The 26,491-nt window shown below is 46.7% G+C and overlaps 1 protein-coding gene across 1 annotated transcript in view; it reads right to left on the bottom strand.

Moving 5' to 3' along the window:
* Positions 1 to 26,491, bottom strand: part of enpp2 (ectonucleotide pyrophosphatase/phosphodiesterase 2) — a 297,302-nt gene that overhangs the window by 36,939 nt on the left and 233,872 nt on the right. The window contains exons 22-23 of the mRNA XM_061673612.1: positions 26,344 to 26,421; positions 20,250 to 20,382 (exon numbers count right to left, since the gene is read on the bottom strand). Coding sequence (XP_061529596.1) covers positions 20,250 to 20,382; positions 26,344 to 26,421 — 211 coding nt within the window. The remainder of the gene's footprint in view (positions 1 to 20,249; positions 20,383 to 26,343; positions 26,422 to 26,491) is intronic.

A 26,491-nucleotide genomic window follows, 5' to 3' on the forward strand; every position in this document is an offset into this window, starting at 1 on the left:
GGGCGGTGTTCTTGGACCTCAGGAAAGCTTTCGATACAGTAAATCGCTCTGTTCTTCTTACCAAGCTCTCAAAATTTAACTTCTCTCGCAAAGCTGTGAGCTGGATTGAATCATATCTGCTTGACCGAACACAATCTGTATCAGTTAACAACTGCAGATCAGAGTCTTTTAGGCTAACCTCTGGAGTCCCTCAGGGATCAATATTAGGCCCCCTTTTATTTAGTCTTTATATCAAGGATTTGCCCACTGTTTGTTCTGAAGCAGAGTGCGTACTGTATGCAGACGACACAGTTTTCTTTGTTCATGGTCGCTCCAAAGATACTGTTGCTGCTAAACTCACTTATACAATGTCCTGTGTCACAACTTGGTTGCAGGAGTGCTGTCTACAGCTAAACGTTTCTAAAACTGTAGGCATTTATTTCACTAAAACAAATAGAGTATCACCTGACCCCGACATACTTGTTAATGGAGAAAAAATGCAAATTGTCAGCCAATACAAATATCTTGGGTTAATAATAGATTCACAGCTTTCCTTTAAAGCCCATATTGACAAATTGTGTAAAAATATCAAATTAAACCTCACAAATTTTCGTGCAATTCGAAATGAAATGTCAACTGAAGCCGCAGAAATTTACTTACATTCAATGATTCTTAGTCACTTTAACTATTGCATAACCAGTTGGTACCAGGCTGGTCAGAATGCAAAAAAAAACATTGGAAGTTTTGTACAAACAAGTAATTAAAACCAAGGCACTATCATCACTGTGCAATTTTTAAAAAAATACAGTCTTTTAAACTGGGACAGTCTTCAGATATTTGCAGATTTAAATTTGATTTATAAAGTACTGCATGTTTTGGCTCCAGCTCCTCTGGCTGAGTTCATCAGCCAAAGAAACAGCTCTGTGCGTGTCACTCGAGGCTCTGTCAGAGGTGACTGTCTCATTCTTCTGCGCAGGAGCACTTTCAGTAAGTCAGCCTGGTCAGTGACGAGCGCTGGTGAGTGGAACTCAGTACCTTGAGGAGGTTAAAACTACTTACAACATACAAGGCCTTCCCAAAAAAACTGAAAATGTGGCTAGTTAACACCTATAGCTGCCAACACTAAAAGACAAGTATGTTATGATGTTTTTTTTTTTTTTGTTATGATCAAATGATTTGTGGTTTTATTCTCTCTTAATAGTATAGTATATAGTATCTTTGATGATGTATCCTGTATTATATTGTCTTGTAGATGTATTATACTGCTTTTTTACATCATGGCCAGGGGACTACAGATGAAAACTAGCCTTCTGGCTAATTCTGGCTTTTTTAACCATGTGTATTTCATGTGTTTTATGGAATTGCTTTGTCCCCTTTCAAATAAACTGATTAATAATTTATAATAATAAAAAGTGTTTGCTGCGATTGGCTGGCAACCAGTTCAGGGTGTACCCCGCCTCCTGCCCGATGACAGCTGGGAGAGGCTCCAGCACGCCCGCGACCCTAGTGAGGAGAAGCGGCTCAGAAAATGGATGGATGGAAAAAGTGTTTGTAAAATCCAAAGGTCGGGAGCTTAAAAGGACTTCGTTTGGAATGAACGACTAGAGTTTTGTACCCGTTGATCAATGAGTTCCGCGACAAAGGCAAACAAGGCGTGGTTCGTTGTCAACAAGCTATATGTTGACGGCCAACTGTTTCGTGATGCCAACGTCACGCCCTGGCTCTTCGAGATAAGTACTACTTTTGATCTGTTGTCGTTATGAATTGCCAAAAATTTATTTTATTTTATTTCATTCTTTCCACTTTTGTTTAGATAAACAAAAACGGAATCACGCATGCCACCAGCATGAATCCTCACTCCTATCGCTCTGCTTTCCTGCTCTGGTTGCTTCCACACACACTAAACGCACAAGTCGCTCAAAACTCTTTGCGCACCACAAACCACCACCACACACCATATTATCCCCTTGTCACTGTTTGTTTCCTATGTTCAGTGTTTGCTCGTTACCCTTCTATGTACCCTGGCTTTGCAGTACTCAAATATAGCATCTCTATCACCCTCTGTAAATAGCATTCGTCAACACAATACCAAAAAATCTCCCAAAAACTGTCAAAAAAACAACAACAAAGAATGAACAGTACCAAATCTATTTAAAATTATGATACACACACCAATTATATGTCACACTTAACATTCGTGTCTTGGAATGTCAATGGCATTCGATCACAGGCAAAGAGAATTAAGATTATGGATTTTACCACTAAATTTAAAACAGACCTCCTCCTATTACAAGAAACGCACCTTACTAAATCAGAAGAAAAATGCCTCATTGACTCTAATTTCACTCAAGATATCTCAGCCTTTTATAATTGTAGACAAAGAGGAGTCTCAATACTCATCCATAAAAGACTACTTTTTTACAATATATAGTACAGTAGCAGATTCAGAAGGCCGATATATAATTATACAGGCTACAATATTTAATAAGTTTTATACAATTGTCAATGTATACGCCCCTCCTTGAGCCGTCACCTTGTCGTGGTGGAGGGGTTTGTGTGTCCCAGTGATCCTAGGAGCTAAGTTGTCTGGGGCGTTATGCCCCTGGCAGGGTCACCCATGACAAACAGGTCCTAGGTGAGGGACCAGACAAAGCACGGCTCAAAGACCCCGAATGATGACGACAAACAATGGACTTCGTTTTCCCTTGCCCGGACGCGGGTCACCGGGGCCCCCCACTGGAGCCAGGCCTGGTCGTGGGGCTCGAAGGCGAGCGCCTGGTGGCCGGGCCTGCACCCATGGGGCCCGGCCGGGCACAGCCCGAAAGGGTAACGTGGGTCACCCTTCCCATGGGCTCACCACCTGTGGGAGGGGCCATAGGGGTCGGGTGGAGTGTGAAGCTGGGCGGTGGCCGAAGGCGGGGACCTTGGCGATCCGATCCCCGGCTACAGAAGCTGGCTCTAGGGACGTGGAATGTCACCTCTCTGGCAGGGAAGGCGCCCGAGCTGGTGTGTGAGGTCGATAAGTTCCGACTAGATATAGTCGGACTCGCCTCCACACACAGCTTGGGCTCTGGTACCAGTCCTCTCGAGAGGGGTTGGACTCTCTTCCACTCTGGAGTTACCCACAGTGAGAGATGCCGAGCAGGTGTGGGTATACTTATTGCCCCCCGGCTCGGCACCTGTACGTTGGGGTTCACCCCGGTGGACGAGAGGGTAGCCTCCCTCCGCCTTCGGGTGGGGGGACGGGTCCTGACTGTTGTTTGTGCCTATGCACCAAACAGCAGTTCAGAGTACCCACCCTTTTTGGAGTCCTTGGAGGGGGTGAAGGAGAGCGCTCCCGCTGGGGACTCCATTGTTCTGTTGGGGGACTTCAATGCTCACGTGGGCAATGACAGTGAGACCTGGAAGGATTGGGAGGAACGGCCCCCCCCCGATCAGAACCCGAGCGGTGTTCTGTTATTGGACTTCTGTGCTCGTTATGGATTGTCCATTACGAACACCATGTTCAAGCATAAGGGTGTCCACACGTGCACTTGGCACCAGGACACCCTAGGTCGCAGTTCGATGATCGACTTTGTGGTCGTGTCATCGGACTTGCGGCCACATGTCTTGGACACTCAGGTGAAGAGATGGGCGGAGCTGTCAACTGATCAACACCTGGTGGTGAGTTGGCTCCGATGGTGGGGGAAGATGCCGGTCCGACGTGGCAGGCCCAAACGTATTGTGAGGGTCTGCTGGGAACGTCTGGCAGAATCCCCTGTGAGAAGGAGTTTCAACTTCCCACCTCCAACAGAACTTTGCTCATGTTCCGTGGGAGGCTGGGGAAATCAAGTCCGAGTGGACCATGTTCCATGCCTCCATTGCTGAGGCGGCTGACCGGAGCTGTGGCCGTAAGGTGGTTGGTGCCTGTCGTGGCGGCAATCCCCGAACCCGTTGGTTGGCACCAACGGTGAGGTCAAGCTGAAGAAGGAGTCCTATTGGGCCTTTTTGGCCTGTGGGACTCCTGAGGCAGCTGATGGGTACCGGCTGGCCAAGCGGAATGCAGCTTTTGTGGTCGCTGAGGCAAAAACTCGGGTATGGGAGGAGTTCGGTGAGGCCATGGAGAAAGACTTCCGGACGGCTTCGAGGAAATTCTGGTCCACCATCCGACGTCTCAGGAGAGGAAAGCAGTGAACCACCAACACTGTGTATAGTGGGGATGGGGCGCTGCTGACCTCGACTCGGGACGTTGTGAGTCGGTGGGGAGAATACTTTGAAGACCTCCTTCAATTCCACCGACACGCCTTCCCATGAGGAAGCAGAGTGTGGGTTCTCTGAGGCAGGCTCTCCTATCTCTGGGTTTGAGGTCACCGAGGTAGTTAAAAAGCTCCTCGGTGGCAGGGTCCCGGGGGTGGATGAGATTCACCCGGAGTTCCTAAAGGCTCTGGATGTTGTGGGGCTGTCCTGGTTGACACGCCTCTGCAACATCGCGTGGACATCGGGGACAGTGCATCTGGATTGGCAGACTGGGATGGTGGTCCCCCTTTTTAAGAAGGGGGACCGGAGGGTGTGTTCCAACTACAGGGGGAACACACTGCTCAGCCTCCCTGGTAAGGTCTATTCAGGGGTGCTGGAGAGGAGGGTCCGTCGGGAAGTCGAATCTCAGATTCAGGAGGAGCAGTGTGGTTTTCGTCCTGGCCGTGGAACAGTGGACCAGCTCTACACCCTCGGCAGGGTCCGAGAGGGTGCATGGGAGTTCGCCCAACCAGTCTACATGTGTTTTGTGGACTTGGAGAAGGCGTTCGACCGTGTCCCTCGGGGAGTCCTGTGGAGGGTGCTTCAGGAGTATGGGGTACCGAACCCCCTGATATGGGCTGTTCGGTCCCTGTACGACCGGAGTCAGATTTTGGTCCGCATATCCGGCAGTAAGACGGACTTGTTCCCGGTGAGGGTTGGACTCCGCCAAGGCTGCCCTTTGTCGCCGATTCTGTTCATAACTTTTATGGACAGAATTTCTAGGCGCAGCCAAGGCGTAGAGGGGTTACGGTTTGGTGGCCTCAGTATTGCATCTCTGCTTTTTGCTGATGATGTGGTTTTGTTGGCTTCATCAAGCCGTGAGCTCCAACTCTCACTGGAGTAGTTCGCAGCCGAGTGTGAAGTGGCTGGGATGAGAATCAGCACCTCCAAATCTGAGACCATGGTCCTCAGTTGGAAAAGGGTGGCATGCCCTCTCCAGGTCGGGGATGAGATCCTGCCCCAAGTGGAGGAGTTCAAGTATCTTGGGGTCTTGTTCACGAGTGAGGGAAGAATGGAACGGGAGATCGACAGGCGGATCGGTGCAGCGTCTGCAGTGATGCGGACTTTGTATCGGTCCGTTGTGGTAAAGAAGGAGCTAAACCAAAAGGCGAAGCTCTCAATTTACCGGTCGATCTTCGTTCCTACCCTCACCTATGGTCATGAGCTGTGAGTCGTGACCGAAAGAACGAGATCCCGGATACAAGCGGCCGAAATGAGTTTCCTCCGCAGGGTGTCCGGGCTCTCCCTTAGAGATAGGGTGAGAAGCTCGGTCATCCGGGAGGATCTCAGAGTAGAGCCGCTGCTCCTCCGCATTGAGAGGAGCCAGATGAGGTGGCTGGGGCATCTGATTCGGATGCTCCCGGACGCCTCCCTGGTGAGGTGTTCCGGGCACGTCCCACCGAGAGGAGACCCCGGGGACGACCCAGGACACAGCTGGAGAGACTACGTCCTTCGGCTGGCCTGGGAACGCCTCGGGATCCCCCCGGAAGAGCTGGATGAAGTGGCTGGGGAGAGGGAAGTCTGGGCGTCCCTGCTAAAGCTACTGCCCCCGCGACCCGACCCGGATAAGCGGTAGAAAATGGATGGATGGATGGATGTATACGCACCAAATAAAGATGATCCAGTCTTTTTTTACATGCTTTTTTTACACGTTAAACTTATCAGCCAAACTAAGAGCAGTATATGGATGACTTTGGTCTCGTTGACATATGGAGGCTGAAAAACCGTAGAAAAAAAGAATACACATTTTTCTTGTCAGTTCACCGCTCTTTCTCAAGAATAGATTTCTTTTCGGCGGCTCAAAGAATTACTCCCAAAATACATCCAATCATCATCAGCGATCACGCACCGATTTCTCTCAATCTAAAAGTTGAATCAAATTTGAGACCCCACCAACATGGCGCTTCAACACGTCCCTATTGAAGGACTCGGATTTTCATTCTTTCGTGAGGAAGGAATGGGATGAGTTTCTGAAATTCAACGACTCCCCAACCATATCCCTATTTATCGAACCTCTTGCTGCTGCTATACGTCAGAATGCTAATATTAAAGGTATCTGTTCACTCATGACAGAACACAAAATCAATCTATATGCTGATGATATTCTTCATTCCTTACAGGCAGTTTTCAATCTCATGAAAACATTTTCTCAAATATCAGACTACTCTATTAACTGGACAAAATCAACAATACTCCTCATAACAGCAAAGTCATGGACTCTCAGAGTACCCTATTCCTACAGGAAACATGAAGTATTTTGGTCTCAATATTTCGTGAAAACTCAATGCAGCCCTATGGGGGGCACAAGCCAGTGCAAACTGTAGGCCAGTCCTAAGCCCGGATAAATGCAGAGGGTTGCGTCAGGAAGGGCATCCGGCTTAAAACTTTGCCAAACAAATATGAGCGTTCATCCAAAGAATTCTATACCGGATCGGTTGTGGCCCGAGTTAACAACGTCCGCCACCGGCGTCGTCAACCTGCAGGGCGTCGTTGGAAATTCAGCTACTGTGGGTCGAAGTCGAAGAAGAAGACGAGGTGGAAAGCGGGTTCTTCGGCAGAAAGAGAAGAGCGGAGGTAGAAGCACGCAGGTGGATTACATTTTGTGCAGACGATGTAATCTGAAGGAGGTTACCAACTGTAAGGTAGTGGTAGGGGAGAGTGTGGCTAGAAAGCATAGGATGGTGGTGTATAAGATGACTCTGGTGGTGGGGAGGAAGATTAGGAAGACAAAGGCAGCGCAGAGAACGATGTGGTGGAAGCTGAGACAGGACGAGTGTTGTGCAGCTTTTCGGGAAGAGGTGAGACAGGCTCTCGGTGGACGGGAGGAGCTTCCAGAAGACTGGACCACTGCAGCCAAGGTCATCAGAGAGGCAGGCAGGAGAGTACTTGGTGTATCTTCTGGCAGGAAAGGAGAGAAGGAGACTTGGTGGTGGAACCTCACAGTACAGGAAATCATACAAGGAAAAAGGTTAGCTAAAAAGAAGTGGGACACTGAGAGGACCGAGGAGAGGCGAAAGGAATACATTGAGATGCGACACAGGGCAAAGGTAGAGGTGGCAAAGGCCAAACAAGAGGCATATGATGATACGTATGGCAAGTTGGAAACTAAAGAAGGAGAAAAGGATCTAGACAGGTTGGCCAGACAGAGCGATAGAGATGGGAAGGATGTGCAAGCAGGTTAGAGTGATTAAGGATAGAGATGGAAATATGTTGACTGGTGCCAGCAGTGTGCTAGCTAGATTGAAAGAATACTTCGAGGAGTTGATGAATGAGGGAAATGAGAGAGAAGGGAGAGTAGAAGAGGCAAGTGTGGTGGACCAGGAAGTGGCAATGATTAGTAAGGGGGAAGTTAGAAAGACATTAAAGAGGATGAAAAATGGAAAGGCAGTTGGTCCTGATGACATTCCCGTGGAGGTATGGAAGCATCTAGGAGAGGTGGCTGTGGAGTTTTTGACCAGCTTGTTCAATAGAATTCTAGTGCGTGAGAAGATGCCTGAGGAATGGAGGAAAAGTGTACTGGTGCCCATTTTTAAGAACAAAGGTGATGTGCAGAGCTGTGGGAACTATAGAGGAATAAAGTTGATGAGCCACACAATGAAGTTATGGGAAAGAGTAGTGGAGGCTGGACTCAGGACAGAAGTGAGTATTTGCGAGCAACAGTATGGTTTCATGCCTAGAAAGAGTACCACAGATGCATTAGTTGCCTTGAGAATGTTGATGGAAAACTACAGAGGTCAGAAGGAGCTACATTGTGTCTTTGTAGATCTAGAGAAAGCCGATGACAGAGTACCCAGAGAGGAACTGTGGTACTGCATGCGTAAGTCTGGAGTGGCAGAGAAGTATGTTAGAATAATACAGGACATGTACGAGGGCAGCAGAACAGCGGTGAGGTGTGCTGTAGGTGTGACACGAATTTAAGGTGGATGTGGGACTGCATCAGGGATCAGCCCTTAGCCCCTTCCTTTTTGCAGTGGTGATGGATAGACTGACAGATGAAGTTAGACTGGAATCCCGGTGGACCATGATGTTTGCAGATGAGATTGTGATATGCAGTGAAACAGGGAGCAGCTGGAGGAACAGTTAGAAAGATGGAGGCATGCACTGGAAAGAAGAGGAATGAAGATTAGCCGAAGTAAAACAGAATATATGTGCATTAATGAGAAGGGTGGTGGGGGAAGAATGAGGCTACAGGGAGAAGAGATAGCAAGGGTAGAGGACTTTAAATACTTGGGGTCAACCGTCCAAAGCAATGGTGAGTGTGGTCAGGAAGTGACGAAACTGGTCCAAGCAGGTTGGAACGGGTGGAGGAAGGTGTCAGGTGTGTTATGTGACAGAAGAGTCTCTGCTAGGATAAAGGGCAGTTTATAAAACAGTGGTGAGGCCAGCCATGATGTACGGATTAGAGACAGTGGCACTGAAGAGTACAACAGGAAGCAGAGTTGGAGGTGGCGGAAATGAACATGTTGAGGTTCGCTCTCGTAGTGACCAGGTTGGATAAAATTACAAATGAGCTCATCAGAGGGACAGCCGAGGTTCGATGTCTTGGAGACAAAAATTAGAGAGAGCAGACTTTGATGGTTTGGACACCTCCAGAGGAGAAATAGTGAGTATATTGGTAGATGGATGATGTGGATGGAGCTGCCAGACAAGAGAGCTAGAGGAAGACAAAAGAGAAGGTTGATGGATGTCGTGAGGGAAGACATGATGGCAGTTGGTGTTCGAGCGGAGGATGCAGGAGATAGGCTTACATGGAAAAGGATGACGCGCTGTGGCGACCCTTAACGGGACAAGCCGAAAGGAAAAGAAGATTTCGTCAAAACTCACAGAGCTAACCAATCTAAATTACACACCACTTCTGGAAAAATATCTCAGCTGATTTAAGACGCCGGAATAACTTTCCTATATCATTACTAAAAAAAAAAAAAAAAAAAAACAGTCACTGAGCAATAAAGGGTTGCTTGTTATCTGGTAATGCCGGTACATTATTATTATTATTTTTTTACCATTGTGCAAAAAAGATGACGAGTCCTCTAGCATTTAGAGCAGCTCGAAAGACTAATATTACAATAGTCCGTTGCAATGACCATTGGGTGCCGAGACTTCAAGTGAGTAGTGCGATATTCTGGGACAATGTTGATCGTGCAAATGTTGCAGATACTCCTCAATCAGTGTGAAAATGGAGCAGATGCTACTCTGGCATGAGTGGCCAGTATTGGTCAACAACAGATATGCAAATAGTGCAGCGTAGCGAGACTACTACAGTGAGTGCACGTGTATTGTATAATTGGCCCCACAGAAATGTGACAACAAACTCAAGTCAAAAAAATTGCCAGCATGTTGTTATGGAATTGTAGGTTAGGTGTTTAAGAAGTTGATTGCAAGAGGGAGGAAGCTGTTGGAATGTCTGCTAGTTCTAGTTTGCATTGATCGGTAGCGCCTACCTGAGGGAAGGAGCTGGAAGAGCTGATGACCGGGATGTGGAGGATCCGAGAGGATTTTGCACGCTCTTGTCTTAGTTCTGGCACCGTGCAAGTCCTCAAGGATTGGTATGGGGGTACCGACAATCCTTTCAGCAGTTTTGATTTTCCGTTGCATTCGGAGTTTGTCCTTTTTTGTAGCAGCACCAAACCAGACTGTGATGGAAGAACACAGGACTGATTCGATGACCGCTGTGTTGAACTGCCTCAGCAGCTCCTGTGGCAGGCCGTGCTTTCTCAGAAGCCGTAGGAAGTACATCCTCTGCTGGATGGTTTTGAGGATGGAGTTGATGTTGGTCGCCCCCTTCAGGTCCTGAGAGGCTGTAATTCCCAAGAACTTGAAGGTCTCGATGGTTGACACAAAGCAGCTGGACAGCGTGAGCGGCAGCTGTGGCGAAGGATGCCTCCTGAAGTCCACGATCATCTCTACAGTCTTGAGCGTGTTCAGCTCCAGGTTGTGTCGGCCGCACCACAGCTCCAGCCGCTCCACTTACTGTCGATATGCAGACCCGTCACCGTCCTTGATGAGGCAGATGACAGTGGTGTCATCTGCAAACTTCAGGAGTTTGACAGACGGGTGCGCTGAGATGCAGTCGTTCGTGTAGAGAGAGAAGAGCAGTGGAGAGAGGACACAGCCTTGGAGCGGCCCAGTGGTGATGCTAGGTGTGGATGAGGTGGCCTACCCCAGCCTCACCTGCTGTGTCCTGCCCGTCAGGAAGCTGTAAATCCACTGGCAGATGGAAGGTGAGACGCTGAGCTGGAGAAGCTTGGAGGAAAGGAGTTCAGGGATGATGGTGTTGAACGCTGAGCTGAAGTCCATGAACAGGATCCTCGCGTAGGTCCTTGCACTGTCGAGGTGTTCTAGGATGAAGTGCAGTCCATGTTGATTGCATCATCCGCAGACCTGTTCGCTCGGTAGGCAAACTGCAGGGGGTCCAGCAGGGGACCTGTGACACTCTTGAGGTGTTCCAGCACGAGACGGTCAAAGGATTTCATGACCACAGATGTCAAGGCGACAGGCCTGTAGTCATTTAGGCCCGAGATTGTAGGTTTCTGGGGACTGGAATGATGGTGGAGCGTTTGAAACAGAATGGTACTTCGCACAGTTCCAGAGATCTATTGAATATTTGTGTGAAGACTGGAGCGAGCTGGTCTGCGCAGACTTTGAGGCAGGATGGGGACACACGATCTGGACCTGCCGCTTTGTTAATCTTTCTTTGTTTGAAGATGCGTCTCACATCCTGTTCACGGATGGTTAACGCAGAAGTCGGTGGAGTGATAGTGGTCGGTGGTGCGACTTGGGTGGGTGTGGGGTGTGAAAGTGTCCTTTTCAAATCTGCAGTAGAAGGTATTCAAGTCGTTGGCTAGTGTGCTATTGTTCTCAGCTTGGGGGGATCGTCGCTTGTAATTTGTCAGCGACTGGAATGCATGCAGCGGCACGATGGGCGACTGGTTAGAGCGTCTGCCTCACATTTCTGAGGATCGGGGTTCAATCCCTGGTCCCACCTGTGTGTAGTTTGCATGTTGTCCCCGTGCCTGCGCGGGTTTTCTCCGGGCACTCCGGTTTCCTCCCACATCCCAAAAAAACATGCATACTAGGTTAATTGACAACTCTAAATTGCCCACAAGTGTGAATGTGAGTGTGAATGGTTGTTTGTTTGTATGTGCCCTGCGATTGGCTGGCAACCATTTCAGGGTGTACCCCACCTCCTGCTCGATGTTGGCTGTTACCCGTGGGGTAGACGGGCAGTCCCCTGCGGGCTGTGGGGCCTGCTGTGGGGTTCTTTTCGTTGCCTGGGGGTCCACCTCCCACGCTCAAGGGGCAGAGGGGAGGGGGGATGTAGGGGCGTGTGTGGTGGTGGGTAGGGTGGGGTGTTTGGCTGGGGGGGTGTTATTGGGTCCCTGCGGCCCCCGCTGGGTGGCCGGTTGTCGGGGCGCCTCGGTTGGGCCGGTGGACCGCCCTGGGTCCCTCGGTGTGGGATGTGTCCCGTCCGCCGGGCTGCTCTCTGGTCTTCCTGAGCCTGATCCACCCCTCGATTGATTGAGTGGGGTCCTCAGCCACCGCGGTGCGGCCACAGCAATTACAGGACACTTCTGTCAGTCTTTGTGCATGTAAAACGGTATCAATTTACTTGCATGTATCCGCAGGCACACACCCCGAGGACTCTTTTCCTGGGTGTGGAGTCACGCACTTACTGCAACAAATAACTTGTGAATATGCAAATCGGTTGTCTATCCCATCACTTATACTCTCATCTGTAGACTTTACATAATTAATGCCACCACACTTCAGTTGTACAGCCGGGTTCACAACCCTTGTCCTGCATGCTTCTTCTCCTGTTCTATCTTGTCCTGTCCTTCTCTCACAGGGTGTAGCACTACAACCCCATGGAACACTCATATTTAATGTTTCATTGTTGTTGATAATGTAATGATTTACTTCTCTCATTCTGTTTACAATTAGTGTTTTGTCTTTTGTCTTTCTCTCTCCCTTCTAGAAACTTTGTTCTGTTCGACTGATCAAGTCTGATTCTCAATAGACCGCAATTATAATACCACAGCGGAAGCTTAAAAACGCCACTGAAACACATTTGTTTCTCTTCTATGTAGCATCTTATTTCATTCGTACTGTACTGCACAACAGGCTACCTAAAAACACATTTAAGACAAACTAGTGAAGTGCTTTTTTTGTGAGGGCATCACAAAAGTGATGTTAATGATCACAAGTGTAACTTGTTTAAAAAGCACAAATACTGTAATTCAAGTGAATTCTATCTTTATATTTCAGTTTGATTACTGAAATTTCACAAGTATCACCAGTGTAGCTTGTTTTAAATAGGTATCGCCTTCCTGTAATTCATGTGAATTCTGCCTTTTTATTCAAGTTTTATTTTATTTGATTCAAGAAGTCTGCCCTTTTCAATGACAAACAAAGGTCTGCCTTTTTTTTACTTCATAATATGTGTGCCTTTTTATTTAATATTTCATGTTTCATATATATATTAGGGTTTACACGATCAGGATTTTTTTTCCCAGCAAGTTTAAAAAAAACGATCACCGATCCGATCACAAGATGGAGCAATGTGTCTATTTTCATGAATTGTTCATTTATTGTATATACTTGTATACTGTATCCATCAATTTTCTGTACAGCTTATCCTCACAAGGGTTGCGGGCGTGCTGGAGCCGCGTCCCAGTTCAAATTTGTCATGAACGGAACAGAGGATAGGACCCAAAAATGCAAGACTCCAAAACAAATGGACAGTTTCCAAAAAGAGTGGTTTAATAGACGGGCATAGGTCGGTACACGGGCAGGCAATCCAAGAAGGGCAACAGTATCCAAGAACATGAGGCAAAGAGGCAAGGTCGATAATCGGAACAGGGTCAAAGTCTTACTGTGAGTCTGTGACAAGGAATGCTGGAACGTGACGACAAGGTACAACGAACTGGCAACGAGTGGGAATGAGACACGAGGTTAAATACAATCGGTAATTAGGTATGAATGAGGCACAGGTGGTGAAAAACGATCACCGATCCGATCACAAGATGGAGCAATGTGTCTATTTTCATGAATTGTTCATTTATTGTATATACTTGTATACTGTATCCATCAATTTTCTGTACAGCTTATCCTCACAAGGGTTGCGGGCGTGCTGGAGCCGCGTCCCAGTTCAAATTTGTCATGAACGGAACAGAGGATAGGACCCAAAAATGCAAGACTCCAAAACAAATGGACAGTTTCCAAAAAGAGTGGTTTAATAGACGGGCATAGGTCGGTACACGGGCAGGCAATCCAAGAAGGGCAACAGTATCCAAGAACATGAGGCAAAGAGGCAAGGTCGATAATCGGAACAGGGTCAAAGTCTTACTGTGAGTCTGTGACAAGGAATGCTGGAACGTGACGACAAGGTACAACGAACTGGCAACGAGTGGGAATGAGACACGAGGTTAAATACAATCGGTAATTAGGTATGAATGAGGCACAGGTGGTGAAGATGCTCACAGGAGCAGGTGTGTGAGAAACGAGAGAGAGGAAGACAAAACCTGGAACACACGCATACACACACACACACACACACACACATGACAGTACCCCCCCCCTTAACGGCCGGCCCCAGACGGCCCTGGGGCCCCTGGATGCGCAACGTGGAAGTCCCGAATGAGCGAATCATCCATGATAAACGCAGACGGTACCCATGAACGTTCCTCAGGCCCATAGCCCTCCCAGTCCACCAGATATTGAAAGTCTTGGCAATGCCTGGGTGACATACAGTGCGGTTCGTGTGAGCCCAGTGGATGACTCTTCCCCTTAAGGTCGGAACCACATAAAGCCTGTTTTCAGGGCAATCGTCAGGGCTAGGAGTGTCTTTCAGAGCCTCTTTAACCGCCGTTTCAATGTCCCAAACAAAAGCGGAAATAAAACATGACTTGGGCAAAATAGTCTTTGGGTCGGACAAAGAATTCTCTTCGGAGAAAATGCGTGACAAAGCATCTGGCTTACCATTTTTAGAACCGGGTCGGTAGGATATCGTGAAATTAAATCTAGTAAAGAACAGAGCCCATCTAGCCTGCCTCGCATTTAATCTTTTAGCAGTCTTAATATACTCAAGGTTCTTGTGATCTGTCCATACTAAAAACGGAGTCTGTGCCCCCTCTAGCCAGTGCCTCCACTCCATCAAGGCCACCTTGACTGCCAGCAGTTCACGGTCACCAATGTCATAATTTTTCTCAGCTGGTGTCAGTTTTTTGGAAAGAAAAGCACAAGGATGTAATTTATCATCCTTGAGAGATTTCTGGGAGAGCACTTCTCCTATTCCGGCATCAGACGCATCGACTTCTACCACAAACTGCTGTTGGAGATCTGGCAAAGTAAGGATGGGAGCGGAGGTAAAGCTCGACTTAAGTTTTTGAAACGCTGCCTGACAAAGCGGGTTCCATGCAAAAGGTTTGTGTGGCGAGGTAAGATCATGCAAAGGAGAGGCTCTAGAACTGAAATTTCTGATGAATTTTCTGTAGAGGTTTGCAAACCCTAAGAACCTTTGTACATCTTTGCGTGACGTGGGAGTAGGCCAATTAATTACTGCATCGACTTTGCAAGGGTCCATTTTGACTTCACCTTGAGCCAGGACAAAACCCAGAAAAGAAACTGACGCCTTGTGGAACTCACATTTCTCAGCCTTAACATATAGTTGGTTCTGCAGTAACTGCTGCAAAACAGAGCGGACATGAATAATGTGAGTCTCCTCATCCGGGGAGAAAATCAAAATGTCATCCAAATAAACAAAAACATAAACATTCAGCATGTCACGCAGGACATCATTGACGAGGTTCTGGAAAACAGCTGGAGCGTTAGTAAGCCCAAAAGGCATTACCAAATATTCATAATGTCCTGTTGGTGTGTTAAATGCTGTTTTCCATTCATCCCCCTCCCTTATTCTGACTAGATGATATGCATTTCTTAAGTCCAGTTTGGTGAAAACCTTGGCTCCCTCCAGGAACTCAAAGGCGGTGGAGATGAGAGGAAGAGGGTACCTGTTTTTTACAGTGATCTCGTTGAGACCCCGGTAATCGATACAGGGTCGCAGGGTCTTGTCTTTCTTGTCCACAAAGAAAAATCCTGCTCCCGCAGGGGATGAAGATGGGCGAATGATCCCGGCTGCCAGTGATTCCTCCACGTACTCCTTCATGGCCTTGTGTTCCGGCCCTGAAAGAGAGAACAACCTGCCTCGTGGGGGTGTGGTTCCAGGCAGCAAGTCAATAGCACAGTCATAAGGTCTGTGGGGTGGAAGGGGTTTGGCCTTGGACTTGGAAAAAACGTCTTTAATATCCTGGTAACAGGTGGGCACTTGAAATAAATCAGCATCCCCAGATGGGGTCTGTGGATTGTCCTTAGAAACATGACCCTGAACATCACATGGCGGCTTGAAACAGTTCCGGGCGCAATTGCTGCCCCATGACATAACCTGCCCAGAGGACCAGTCAATGTGGGGGTTATGTAATCTCAACCATGGGTTCCCTAAGATAAGGTCCTGATTCATGGCGTCAAAAACATGAAAACTAATGCGTTCCGAGTGAGAATCGGGAAATGTCAATGTGAGTGTTTGAGTGCGGTGAGTGATTTTGCCCATAAAACTGCCGTCTGCAGCATAGGTGTTGCGGTGGCGTTTTATTTCAAAGGTTCTAAGGTGCATACGTTTAACGAGGATGGAGTTGAGTATGTTTGCGTCAGAACCAGAGTCAATTAATACAGGTGTATGAATTTCTTGATCAGGAGAGCATAGTGTCACTTTAGGAAGAACCCGTGTAGGGTCTTCCTTCATCAAATTCAGACTCACCTCTCCCGTGCCCTTGCTACCGGCACCGGCAACTTTGACGTGACAGTTGCTCACGGAATGACCCAACTGACCGCAGTAGAAGCACCGCCCTTCCCTCAGCCGGCGTTGACGTTCCTCAGGGGAGAGACGGAACCTGCCCAGTTGCATGGGTTCCTCCGTGGGGACGTTAGCCAGTGGGTTGAGACCGGAACCAGGGGATTTGCCTTGGTTTGGCTGGTCACCGAGGCTTGTCCTCAAAGTGCGCGGTGACGCAGCCTTCCGCCGATCTCCATCCAGCTCGCGATCCAAAAGCCTCTTGTCAATTTTTACGGCGAGAGCGATGAGAGTGTCCAAGTCGGTCGGCAGGTCTAGCGGCACTAAATGATCCTCGACGGCGGGGGATAGTCCTTGAAAAAAGGCATCGAGTAGCGCCCGATTATTCCAATGACTCTCAGATGCTAGAATGCGAAACTCATGAATGACACGTGGCGGAATTGCGGCTCCATTCAGCAGTAGCCCACGCATCCGCACGACCAGTCAGGTGGGAAATGACGAAAGCGATCTTTGCCCGCTCGGTGGGGAAGGCAGCTGCCTGGAGCTCAAAGTGGAGTTCGCACTGCGTGATGAACGGCTTAATGTTCCCAGAATTTCCAGAGAACCTCTCCGGTCGAGAGAGCTGTGGGCAGACAGCAGCGGAGGTGGCAGGTGGCTGCATGTTGACTGTTTCACATGGAAATACCGTGGCGCTATTGGGTGTGGTGCCAACTGGTTCCTTTTCTTGGATAATTTTCATAAGAGGTTCAAACTGTGAGGCCACCTGTCTCATCATATTGTCCTGATGCCTTGACAGTCCCTCTAGATGAAGGTGGAGGGCAGCAAGCTGCTCATCCTGCTTCGAGAGGCGTTGACCCTGCGCTTGAAGGGCTTTGCGCACCGGGTCTGAGTCTGCTGGGTCCATGTTATGGCCAGTTCGTTCTGTCATGAACGGAACAGAGGATAGGACCCAAAAATGCAAGACTCCAAAACAAATGGACAGTTTCCAAAAAGAGTGGTTTAATAGACGGGCATAGGTCGGTACACGGGCAGGCAATCCAAGAAGGGTTAAAACACCAATGACCTCTAGGGGTCATTCAAGGATTGGCCACTGACATAACTTTAGGTCAAATCAACATTACAACTGGCAGAATTAATGTGTGCTAACTTACTGTAATGAAATTACTTTATTGCAATTAAATTATTTTAATAAATACTGTTAATGACATGCTTACTTTAACATTCTCACTGTCCGGCTATATGGACGGGTGTTGTCCAGAGTTTAAGTCCGTTTGACACCGTCCCACCCCCAACGCTAGGTTGCATGAACGCGGCATGCTCGTCATGTACATTCTTCAGGTGCTCGATCAAATTTGTGTCGAAGCATTTAGATGACGTTGCCCACAACGTACTTCAGTTGTGCACAGCCTCCAAATAACTTGCGTGTTGTTTGTCTGAGACACCGCAAAATAGTCCCACACCGACGACGTCTTTTTTCACCGACAAGTTTGAAAAAACTTTATTGGCCATCAGATAGTTACAGTACTGCGAAACAAGACACTTGACAAGGCTAAAAATAAACTATCTTTTGGATTCATACGCAACGTAGACGCTGAGTTAAATGTCTTGTGCGGAGCCAATCGATGACGTCATTGATCGGATCGGCGATTTATGACATGAAAGCTGATCAGCATAAAATCCCGATACCGCCAATCAGATCGGTGTGAAGTCTAATATATATATCAACTGTTTTCAACAGAGCATAAACGCTTTTGTATTACTGGGCTATTTTTTGTGAAATAAATTTGAGTTGCTAAGGAATGTCAAACATTTTGGTTGTGACTTAATGACTAAGTTAAATTTTGGGTCCTGAGGCAAAACCAGTTGGGAACCACTGAGTAGCTGAAAGTTTTAAGATTAAACTTAGATCTACAGTGTTTTATTTCCTCTGACATTGTTTTGGCTTGAAGTGGGGATTTGATAACATTGTGCAATTGTAAGTGATGCTAAGAGTAACAAAACTGGCCTTTTTTTTTTCATAGGGTTGAGAAATGAAAAGACAGGGCGACAAGATATATAACTTCTTTTTAAAGTGAAGCAAGTCAGGCAACGGTAAGGTGGACAGAGACAGTGTGAGTGAATACTTTGTGTGTGTGCGTGAGTAACTGTGAGTAGGTAATTGTGTGTGTGTGAGTGTGTGTGTGTGAGTGGATAACCGTGTGAATGGGTTACTCTGATTATTGAAAAATTGTTGCAGTTGTGTTTCTGTGTACATTGTGTTGTAAACATTGTTAATAAACTTTATTTTATGCGCACAAACCTCATCTTCTATGTGCTTAGTATGTAAATTGCAACATTTAGAGACTCGGATTGCAATTCATTGGTCGAGAAACAAATTCATCGTCATAGTCTGTGGACCCCCTGAAATAGCCTTGGCCACGGATAAAAGCCTAGCACCGCCAGTCGACGGGTAGAAACGTGGTCACTGGTCAGCTATGGATGCCAAGCAAGCATTTCAAACAGTGCTGATCACTTCGAACCGACGTGTTTAGAGAAAGACTTAGCAGAAAGCATTGGATACACAAGTGTCGTTAGGCAGAGGCTGAAATCAGCTGCAGTGCCAACTCTTTTTCCTACGGCCATCGGGACCTCAACCGCCAGCAAGAGAACTAAATCTCGCGGCCGCCACGGTGCAGCGGTGAAGCAGCGCAGACGAGAGGTGAGGATTTCCTTGTATATACCTATGACTCTATTATGGTTATTATGCACTGGGCAATAGGAAAAAAGATCCATGCAGTACTTTTCAGTACTGTATTCTGTACTTTTGCCAAAATGATAAGCCAACAGACACGGCAAAGACTTTCTGTGCGGCGTGTTATAAAGCTACTCGAGCGAGGGCCACACAAGATATAGGAATACTGCAGACTATGTAGAAGCCTGTGCTATGTCACTGAAACATAAAAATATATAATACGCATAGTCGTGCTAAAAAATATTGGCACCAGTGCCATTATTTCAAGCCATGAGTGTACAAAAAGACATGCTCTTGACATACCATCACATCGAGCCAGTGGCCACTCTCTTTTTCTGTTGTACTTGCTGCTACTTGGCTGCTCGTCATCGGCACTGTCAGGTTCCGACCTGATAGGCTCAAACGTACGGTTTGACGATGCAAAGTTCAGTTGGGTACTCCTGTACGTCGAAATCCTCCTCCTCCTCATATTCCAACACGTTACTCACCATTGCGTATAGAGTGCAGTGCGCTGTGTTTGTCAATTGCAACGTCACTTACTGGTCGTACTTGCGGTGGATAGAGTAACCACACCCCGGTGTCTCGAGCTTCGGGTATATTCGTGGAGTGCTCAATACGCGTAATAAAACCCTCATGTTTAGCTAAACTATAGTTGACAACTTGCTGGAAGTGACGTGCATGTATTTATAAACAATGCAAATATGTATTTTAACTGACCCCAAAACATCTTTGTCCTCTGAACTTTAATCCTTATCCGATTCTTATAAACTAGGCTCCTTTTATGTGTATCAGTCCTCGAGCCAATGATATCGTCTATTTTGATATGAAGGGTTTAAAAAATTCTAGTAATATACCTACTAGTAATTAAACTGAAAGTCACACACACTGTAGTGAGTGCCGGCTATCTCACCTTGTAGGTCACTCAGCTCTGCAGCAGATGGACTGCCTGTGTTTGTCTTTCATTCGCAGAGGTGACAGTTGAAAAACCTCATTTTCCTATTAGCACAATCACTTGCATGTTTCACTTTCTTGGGAACCATACTGAGAGCTAATTCAAAGCAAATACATAAAGATACCTGGGGCACTTGTAAGTCGAGGTACTACTGTACTATGAGCCAACATTTTTAAATAGTCTAAGTCACACATTCTACATGTCAACCGTTCTTACTTCTAGCATGTTAGTATTTATTAAATTCTTAAATTCTGATTATATTTGTTGTAAAGGTCAGGTTTTTAAATTTTTTCAAATCTCATGTTCACTTCTCTTCATTTAAATTTTCAACATTTCAAGTCAGGTATTCAGCATTTAAGTACAATTTGCCTTGGGTTTCATTTACATAAGGGTCCAGGTACAAAATTATCCATAATCTTAAAAGGACCTAACCACTGGTTTTGAGTAAAAGAAGAAAAAAATCTTACTCTTTAATCTTGTCAGTCGAGTCCTTTACGCCATCAAAGTCTTTATCAAATATTGGTCCGGTGAGAACATTCATCCCATTTCTTTCAGTCGAATATTTCTTCAAAAGGACTTGCTGAAAATAAGCCCATATTTCTGAGAAAAATAACAGTGTGGAAAGAAGGTGATACGTGTGAATGGTTTGAATGAAGAAATTAAATGATACAGAGAAAGAAACGTGAATAGTTTGAAAATTATCGAAAATCATAATACATAATCAGTTAGACCAGTGATTCCCAACCTTTATGGAGCCAAGGCACATATTTTACAATTGAAAAATCTCACAGCACACCAACAAAGAAAAATGTCATAAAAAGTGGATACATTAATTACTGTATCTACTTCCTGTCATCTAATAGAACTTTTTGAGCATCCATCCATCCATTTTCTGAGCCGCTTCTCTTCACTAGGGTCGCGGGCGTGCTGGAGCCTATCCCAGCTGTCATCGGGGGGTACACCCTGAACTGGTTGCCAGCCAATCGCAGGGCACATAGAAACAAACAACCATTCGCACTCACAGTCATCTACGGGCAATTTAGAGTCTCCAATTCATGCATGTTTTTGGGATGTGGGAGGAAATCGGAGTGCCCGGAGAAAACCCACGCAGGCACGGGGAGAACATGCAAACTCCACACAGGCGGGGCCGGGGATTGAACCCGGGTCCTCAGAACTGTGAGGCTGACCCTCTAACCAGTCGCCGCCACTTTTTGAGCAATTACGTAAAATTCGATAATTTCTCATGGCACACCTGAAGACTAATACGGCATAATATTGTTCCCTGGCACATTGGTTGAGAATCACAGAGTTAGACACATTATGGTACAGTCACATACACAAGTATTTGAACAGTTTGAAGCCAGTTCCTTTTTTTTGGCTGTAGTCTAAAACATTTGGGTTTGATCAAAAGATAATCAAAATAGATCTTTGGTTCAATGTTTATTTCCAGGAATGTACATCTGGACCTAATACACAACTTAGAAGATAGCATGACAGCATATGTAGCAAAAGACAATAGCATTTAGAATGGATAGACCTAAAATAGACTTAAGTGATTAAGACTTTATATCTAATTGCAAAACTATCGCGTGCAACATCTGCATCATGTCTCTTGACGTCCTGAAATCACCAAACTTATTTGTAATGATTTTAATGTCTTTAATTTTTTTCTCCTCTTTAGCAGGTAAATTACATGCTTGATCGGCTTTATATCTGGAGTGGATATGTTGACTTGGCTCATTTAAAACATTCTACTTCTTGCCCCTGATGAATGATGATTTTTTTGTTTTAGTGGTGAATGTTACTTTGCTACATGATGAATGATCTCCCAACCTATTTATTTGCATAGTTGTTTAAATTGTCAGACAAAATGTTTCTGTGGATGTCAAGTTCATTTTAATGCTGCCTTCATGTTCTTCTAGAAGATTAGTGAGCCTGTCCCAGAAAAAGTCTCCAAACCCAGCCAAGAGATGTCGTCTCTCCAGCATGTCCTGGGTCGTCCCCGGGGTCTCCTCCCGGTGTGACGTGCCCAGAACACCTCATCGGGGAAGCGTCCAAATCAGATGCCCAAGCCACCTCATTTGGCTCCTCTCAATGTGGAGGAGCAGCGGCAATACTCCGAGTCCCTCCCGGATGACCGAGGTTCTCACCCTATCTCTAAGGACCCAGACACCCTGTGGAGGAAACTCATTTTGGCCGGTTGTAACCTGGCTCTGGTTCTTTCGGTCACGACCCACAGCTAGTAACCATAGGTGAGGGTAGGAACGTAGGAATGTAGGAGGAACCCCTCCATGAGCCATCACCATATCGTGGTGGAGGGGTTTGTGTGTCACAATGATCCTAGGAGCTAAGTTGTCTGGGGCTTCACACCCATGGTTCCACTCTGGAGTTGCCCACGGTGAAAGGCGTAGGTATACTTATTGTCCCCCGGCTCGGCACCTGTACATCACCCCGGTGGAGTGTAGCCTCCCTTCGCCTTCGGGTGGGGGATGGTCATGACTGTTGTTTGTGCCTATGCACACCGATCCCCCCCCCCCACGAGCAGAACCGTAGTGGTGCTCTGTAATTGGACTACTGTGCTTACCACGGATTGTCCATAACGAACACCGTGTTCAAGCATAAGGGTGTCCACACGTGCACTTGGCACCAGGACACCCTAGATCGCATTTCGATGATCAACTTTGTGGTCGTGTCATCAGACTTGCGGCCGCATATCTTGGGACACTCGGGTGAAGAGAGGGGTGGAGCTGTGAACCAGCTCCAATGGTGGGGGAAGATAACGGTCCGACTTGGCAGGCCCAAACGTATTATGAGGGTCTGCTTGGAACGATTGGCAGAATCCCGTCAGAAGGAGTTTCGACTCCAAACTCCGGCAGAACTTCACCCAAGTCCCGGGGGAGGTGGAGGACATTGAGTCCGAGTGGATGATGTTCCGCACCTCCACTGCTGAGGTGGTCGACTGGAGCTGTGGACGTTAGGTAGTCAGTGCCTGTCTTGGCGGCAATCCCCAAACCCGTTGGTCGATAGCAGCGGTGAGGGAAGCCGTCAAGCTGAAGAAGGAGTACTATCGGGCCTTTTTGGCCTGTGGGACTCCTGAAGCAGCGCTGAGGCAAAAACTTGGACATGGCAGGAGTTTGGTGAGGCCATGGAGAACAATTTCCGGACAGCTTCGAGGAAATTCTGGTCCACCGTCGGGCGTCTCAGGAGGGGAAAGCAGTGCACCATCAACACTGTGTATAGTGAGGATGGGGCAATGCTGACCTTGACCTTGACATTGTGAGCCGGTGGGGAGAATACTTCCAAGACATCCTCAATTCCATCGACATGGGAATTGGGAAGCAGAGTCTGGGGTCTCTGAGGTGGGCTCTCCTATCTCTGGGGTTGAGGTCAGCGAGGTGGTTAAAAAGCTCCTCGGTGGCAAGGCTCTGGGGGTGGATTAGATTCGCCCGGAGTTCCTAAGGGCTCTGGATGTTGTAGGGCTGTCCTGGTTGACACGCCTCTGCAACATCGCATGGACATTGGGGACAGTGCCTTTGGATTGGCAGACTGGGGTGGTGGTCCCCCTTTTTAAGAAGCGGGACCAGAGGCTGTGTTCCAACTACAGGCATCACACTCCTCAGCCTCCCTGGTAAGGTCTATTCAGGAGTGCTGGAGAGGAGGGAAGTCAAATCTCAGATTCAGGAGGAGCAGTGTGGTTTTCATCCTGGCCGTGGAACAGTGGACCAGCTCTACACCCTCGGCAGGGTCCTCGAGGATGCATGGGAGTTCGCCCAACCAGTCTACATGTGTTTTGTGGACTTGGAGAAGGCGTTCGACCATGTCTCTCTGGGAATCCTGTGGGGGGTGCTTCAGGAGTATGGAGTACCGAACCCCCTGATACGGGTTATTCAGTCCCTGTGCGATCAGTGTCAGAATTTGGTGCGCGTTACTGGCAATAAGTCGGACTCGTTTCCGGTGAGGGTTGGACTTTGCCAAGGCTGCCCTTTGTCACCGATTCTGTTCATATCTTTTATGGACAGAATTTCTCTGCGCAGGGGGTCCGGTTTGGTGGCCTCAGTATTGCATCTCTGTTTTTGCAGACGATGTGGTTCTATTGGCTTCATCAATCCGTAATCTCCAACTCTCACTGGAGCAGTTCACAGCCGAGTGTGAAGCGGCTGGGATGAGAATCTATCCATCCATCCATCCATTTTCTGAGCCGCTTCTCCTCACTAGGGTCGCGGGCATGCTGGAGCTTATCCCAGTTATCATCGGGCAGGAGGCGGGGTACACCCTGAACCAGTTGCCAGCCAATCGCAGGGCACATACAAACAAACAACCAGTCGCACTCACATTCACACCTAAGGGCAATTTAGAGTCGTCAATTAACCTAGCATGCATGTTTTTGGGATGTGGGAGGAAACCGGAGTGCCCGGAGAAAACCCACGCAGGCACGGGGAGAATATGCAAACTCCACACAGGCGGGGCCGGGGATTGAGCCCCGGACCTCAGAACTGTGAGGCAGACGCTCTAATTAGTCGTCCACCGTGCCGCCGGGATGAGAATCAGCACCTCCAAATCTGAGAGCATGGTCCTCAGTCGGAAAAGGGTGGAGTGCCCTCTCCAGGTCGGGGATGAGATCCTGCCCCAAGTGGGGGAATTCAAGTATGTTGGGGTCTTGTTCATCATTCATTCAACTGAGCAAAACAGAAGAGAAAACAAACCAGTCATAAGTCTATAATTGTCGGACTGGATTATTGCTCAGATGCTAATCATGCATCAGCGTCCAAACTCGAGATTGCAAATAGAGTTGAAATCTTACAACAACAACAATATCAAGGAGAACCAGAAGAACTGTGGTCCTAATTCAAGGAAACACTGGGGAAAACAAACGCTGATATCACAATTGGAAGGAGAAGAGGAACACAAGAGGAAAATGGATTCAGGAAAGTACATGCATGCAGAAAGAAAGCAAAAGGAAGCAAAAAAAAAAAAGAAAAGCACTTGAAAGAGTAATAACTGAGTACAGGAACTTGGATCGCATGGTGAAGCAGAGTTGCAGAGCAGACAAAAAAGAATGGCTGGAGAGAAAAGGAACTGAGGCAGAAGCAGCAACAAGGAACCACAATGTTAAAATGCTCTATCGCATTGTTCGGGAGTTGACAGCCGTTAGAAGCAATACCAGAATGCCAATCAAGAACAAACTACATCAGACACTCCTGATGGCCGAAGAACAGAATGCCAGATGGTTGGAAAATTTAAAAGAAACCCTCAATCAGCCAACACGTTTCACAACATTTGACTTGGAACAGTCAGCACAACCCTATCAATGTGCCACAGCAGCCAATTAAAATGGTAGAAGCTGTGTATTTGGGTAGTATGATTCACAAAAGCGGTGATGTTGACGTTTGTCATTTTTAGACTTAGTAAAGCAGCTTCTGTCTTCAGAAGAATTAATAATAACTGATCAAGACCAACAATTCCTTCAGCAACTAAAATACGCCTGTACTATTCCATTGTTGTGCCTACTGCCCTAAACGCCAGTGAATGTCGTCGAAGAATATTGAAAGTGAGGTACAGAAATCACGTAATCCTGCAAAGAGCAAAATCCAGACCACTCCACGAAACAGTCACAATCTGTCGCCCTAAATTAGCAGGACACATTTTGCGACTGCCTAACAGCCGCCATGTAAAAACAACAATTACCCACCCCAAGATGGGAAAAGAAAACGAGGCCGACCACGGAACAATTGGAGAAGAACATTGAAGAACGACTTAAAAATAGTGCAAAAAGAACCTGGCGCTTGACTGCACAATGTGTAGAAATATACAGGAGGAGCTAAGTAAATCTAAGCTCAGATATGCATTCTTTAATGGTATTTGAATGCAAACTCGTTAGATTATCCTATGTGGAGGGGGCAGCTCTTCCAAAGCTTAATGGCACGATAGACAACTGCCTTTTTTTCAAGTGTACAAGTTTACTTGTACTTCCTTTACCTTTACCCTGATGTAACTAAAAATTGTTTTGAGTGTCTTTCTTTTTAGTTCTCAAAATGTTTCCGTCATCAAGTGCTGCTCTTTTACTTGATTTACCCGTTCAATGTATGATATATAATTCACCAGTGATTTCTTCAGTTGGTGGTTTGTGTAATGGCTGATTAATTTTCCTATATTTTCTCAGCTTCCAGTTTGAGTAGTTATTTTTCTCATTGCTTTTCATATTGGTTACTCCTCTAACTAGCAGAAATGCAGTCTTCACATGCAATACCCAAATCTGAAACTCAGTGTATACATTAAGCGGTTGGAATGTAATAGGATACTACTGGGCAACAAATATTCCAATATTTTTTGCTCACATGAAATGGTTGGGTTCATACGAAATAATCTTCTTGCGTATCAGTTTCAGATGCAAACACCAGAGAAGTAAAAAATGTTATATTACATATGCCATATTTATCAACTGATGTAAAAAAAAAAAAAAAAAACATGCTTTTCAGTCTACAGCAAAAATAAATAAATTGGCCTCAATGTTCAATTACTTTGGGAAGGAAGTATACAGGTTATGCTGAATGCGAGTCTTACTCTTGAATGCAGGATACATAGGAACAGTGTTGGTTATGAACACAGCTTCATATTTTTTGTCGATGCTTGTAGATAATTCTGTCAAAATAGAAAATACATTTGAACAAATAACAATATATTATATATATATAATAATATAATTTTAAAC

This window comes from Phycodurus eques, chromosome 4 (genome assembly GCF_024500275.1).
Source record: "Phycodurus eques isolate BA_2022a chromosome 4, UOR_Pequ_1.1, whole genome shotgun sequence".
NCBI lineage: Eukaryota > Metazoa > Chordata > Actinopteri > Syngnathiformes > Syngnathidae > Phycodurus > Phycodurus eques.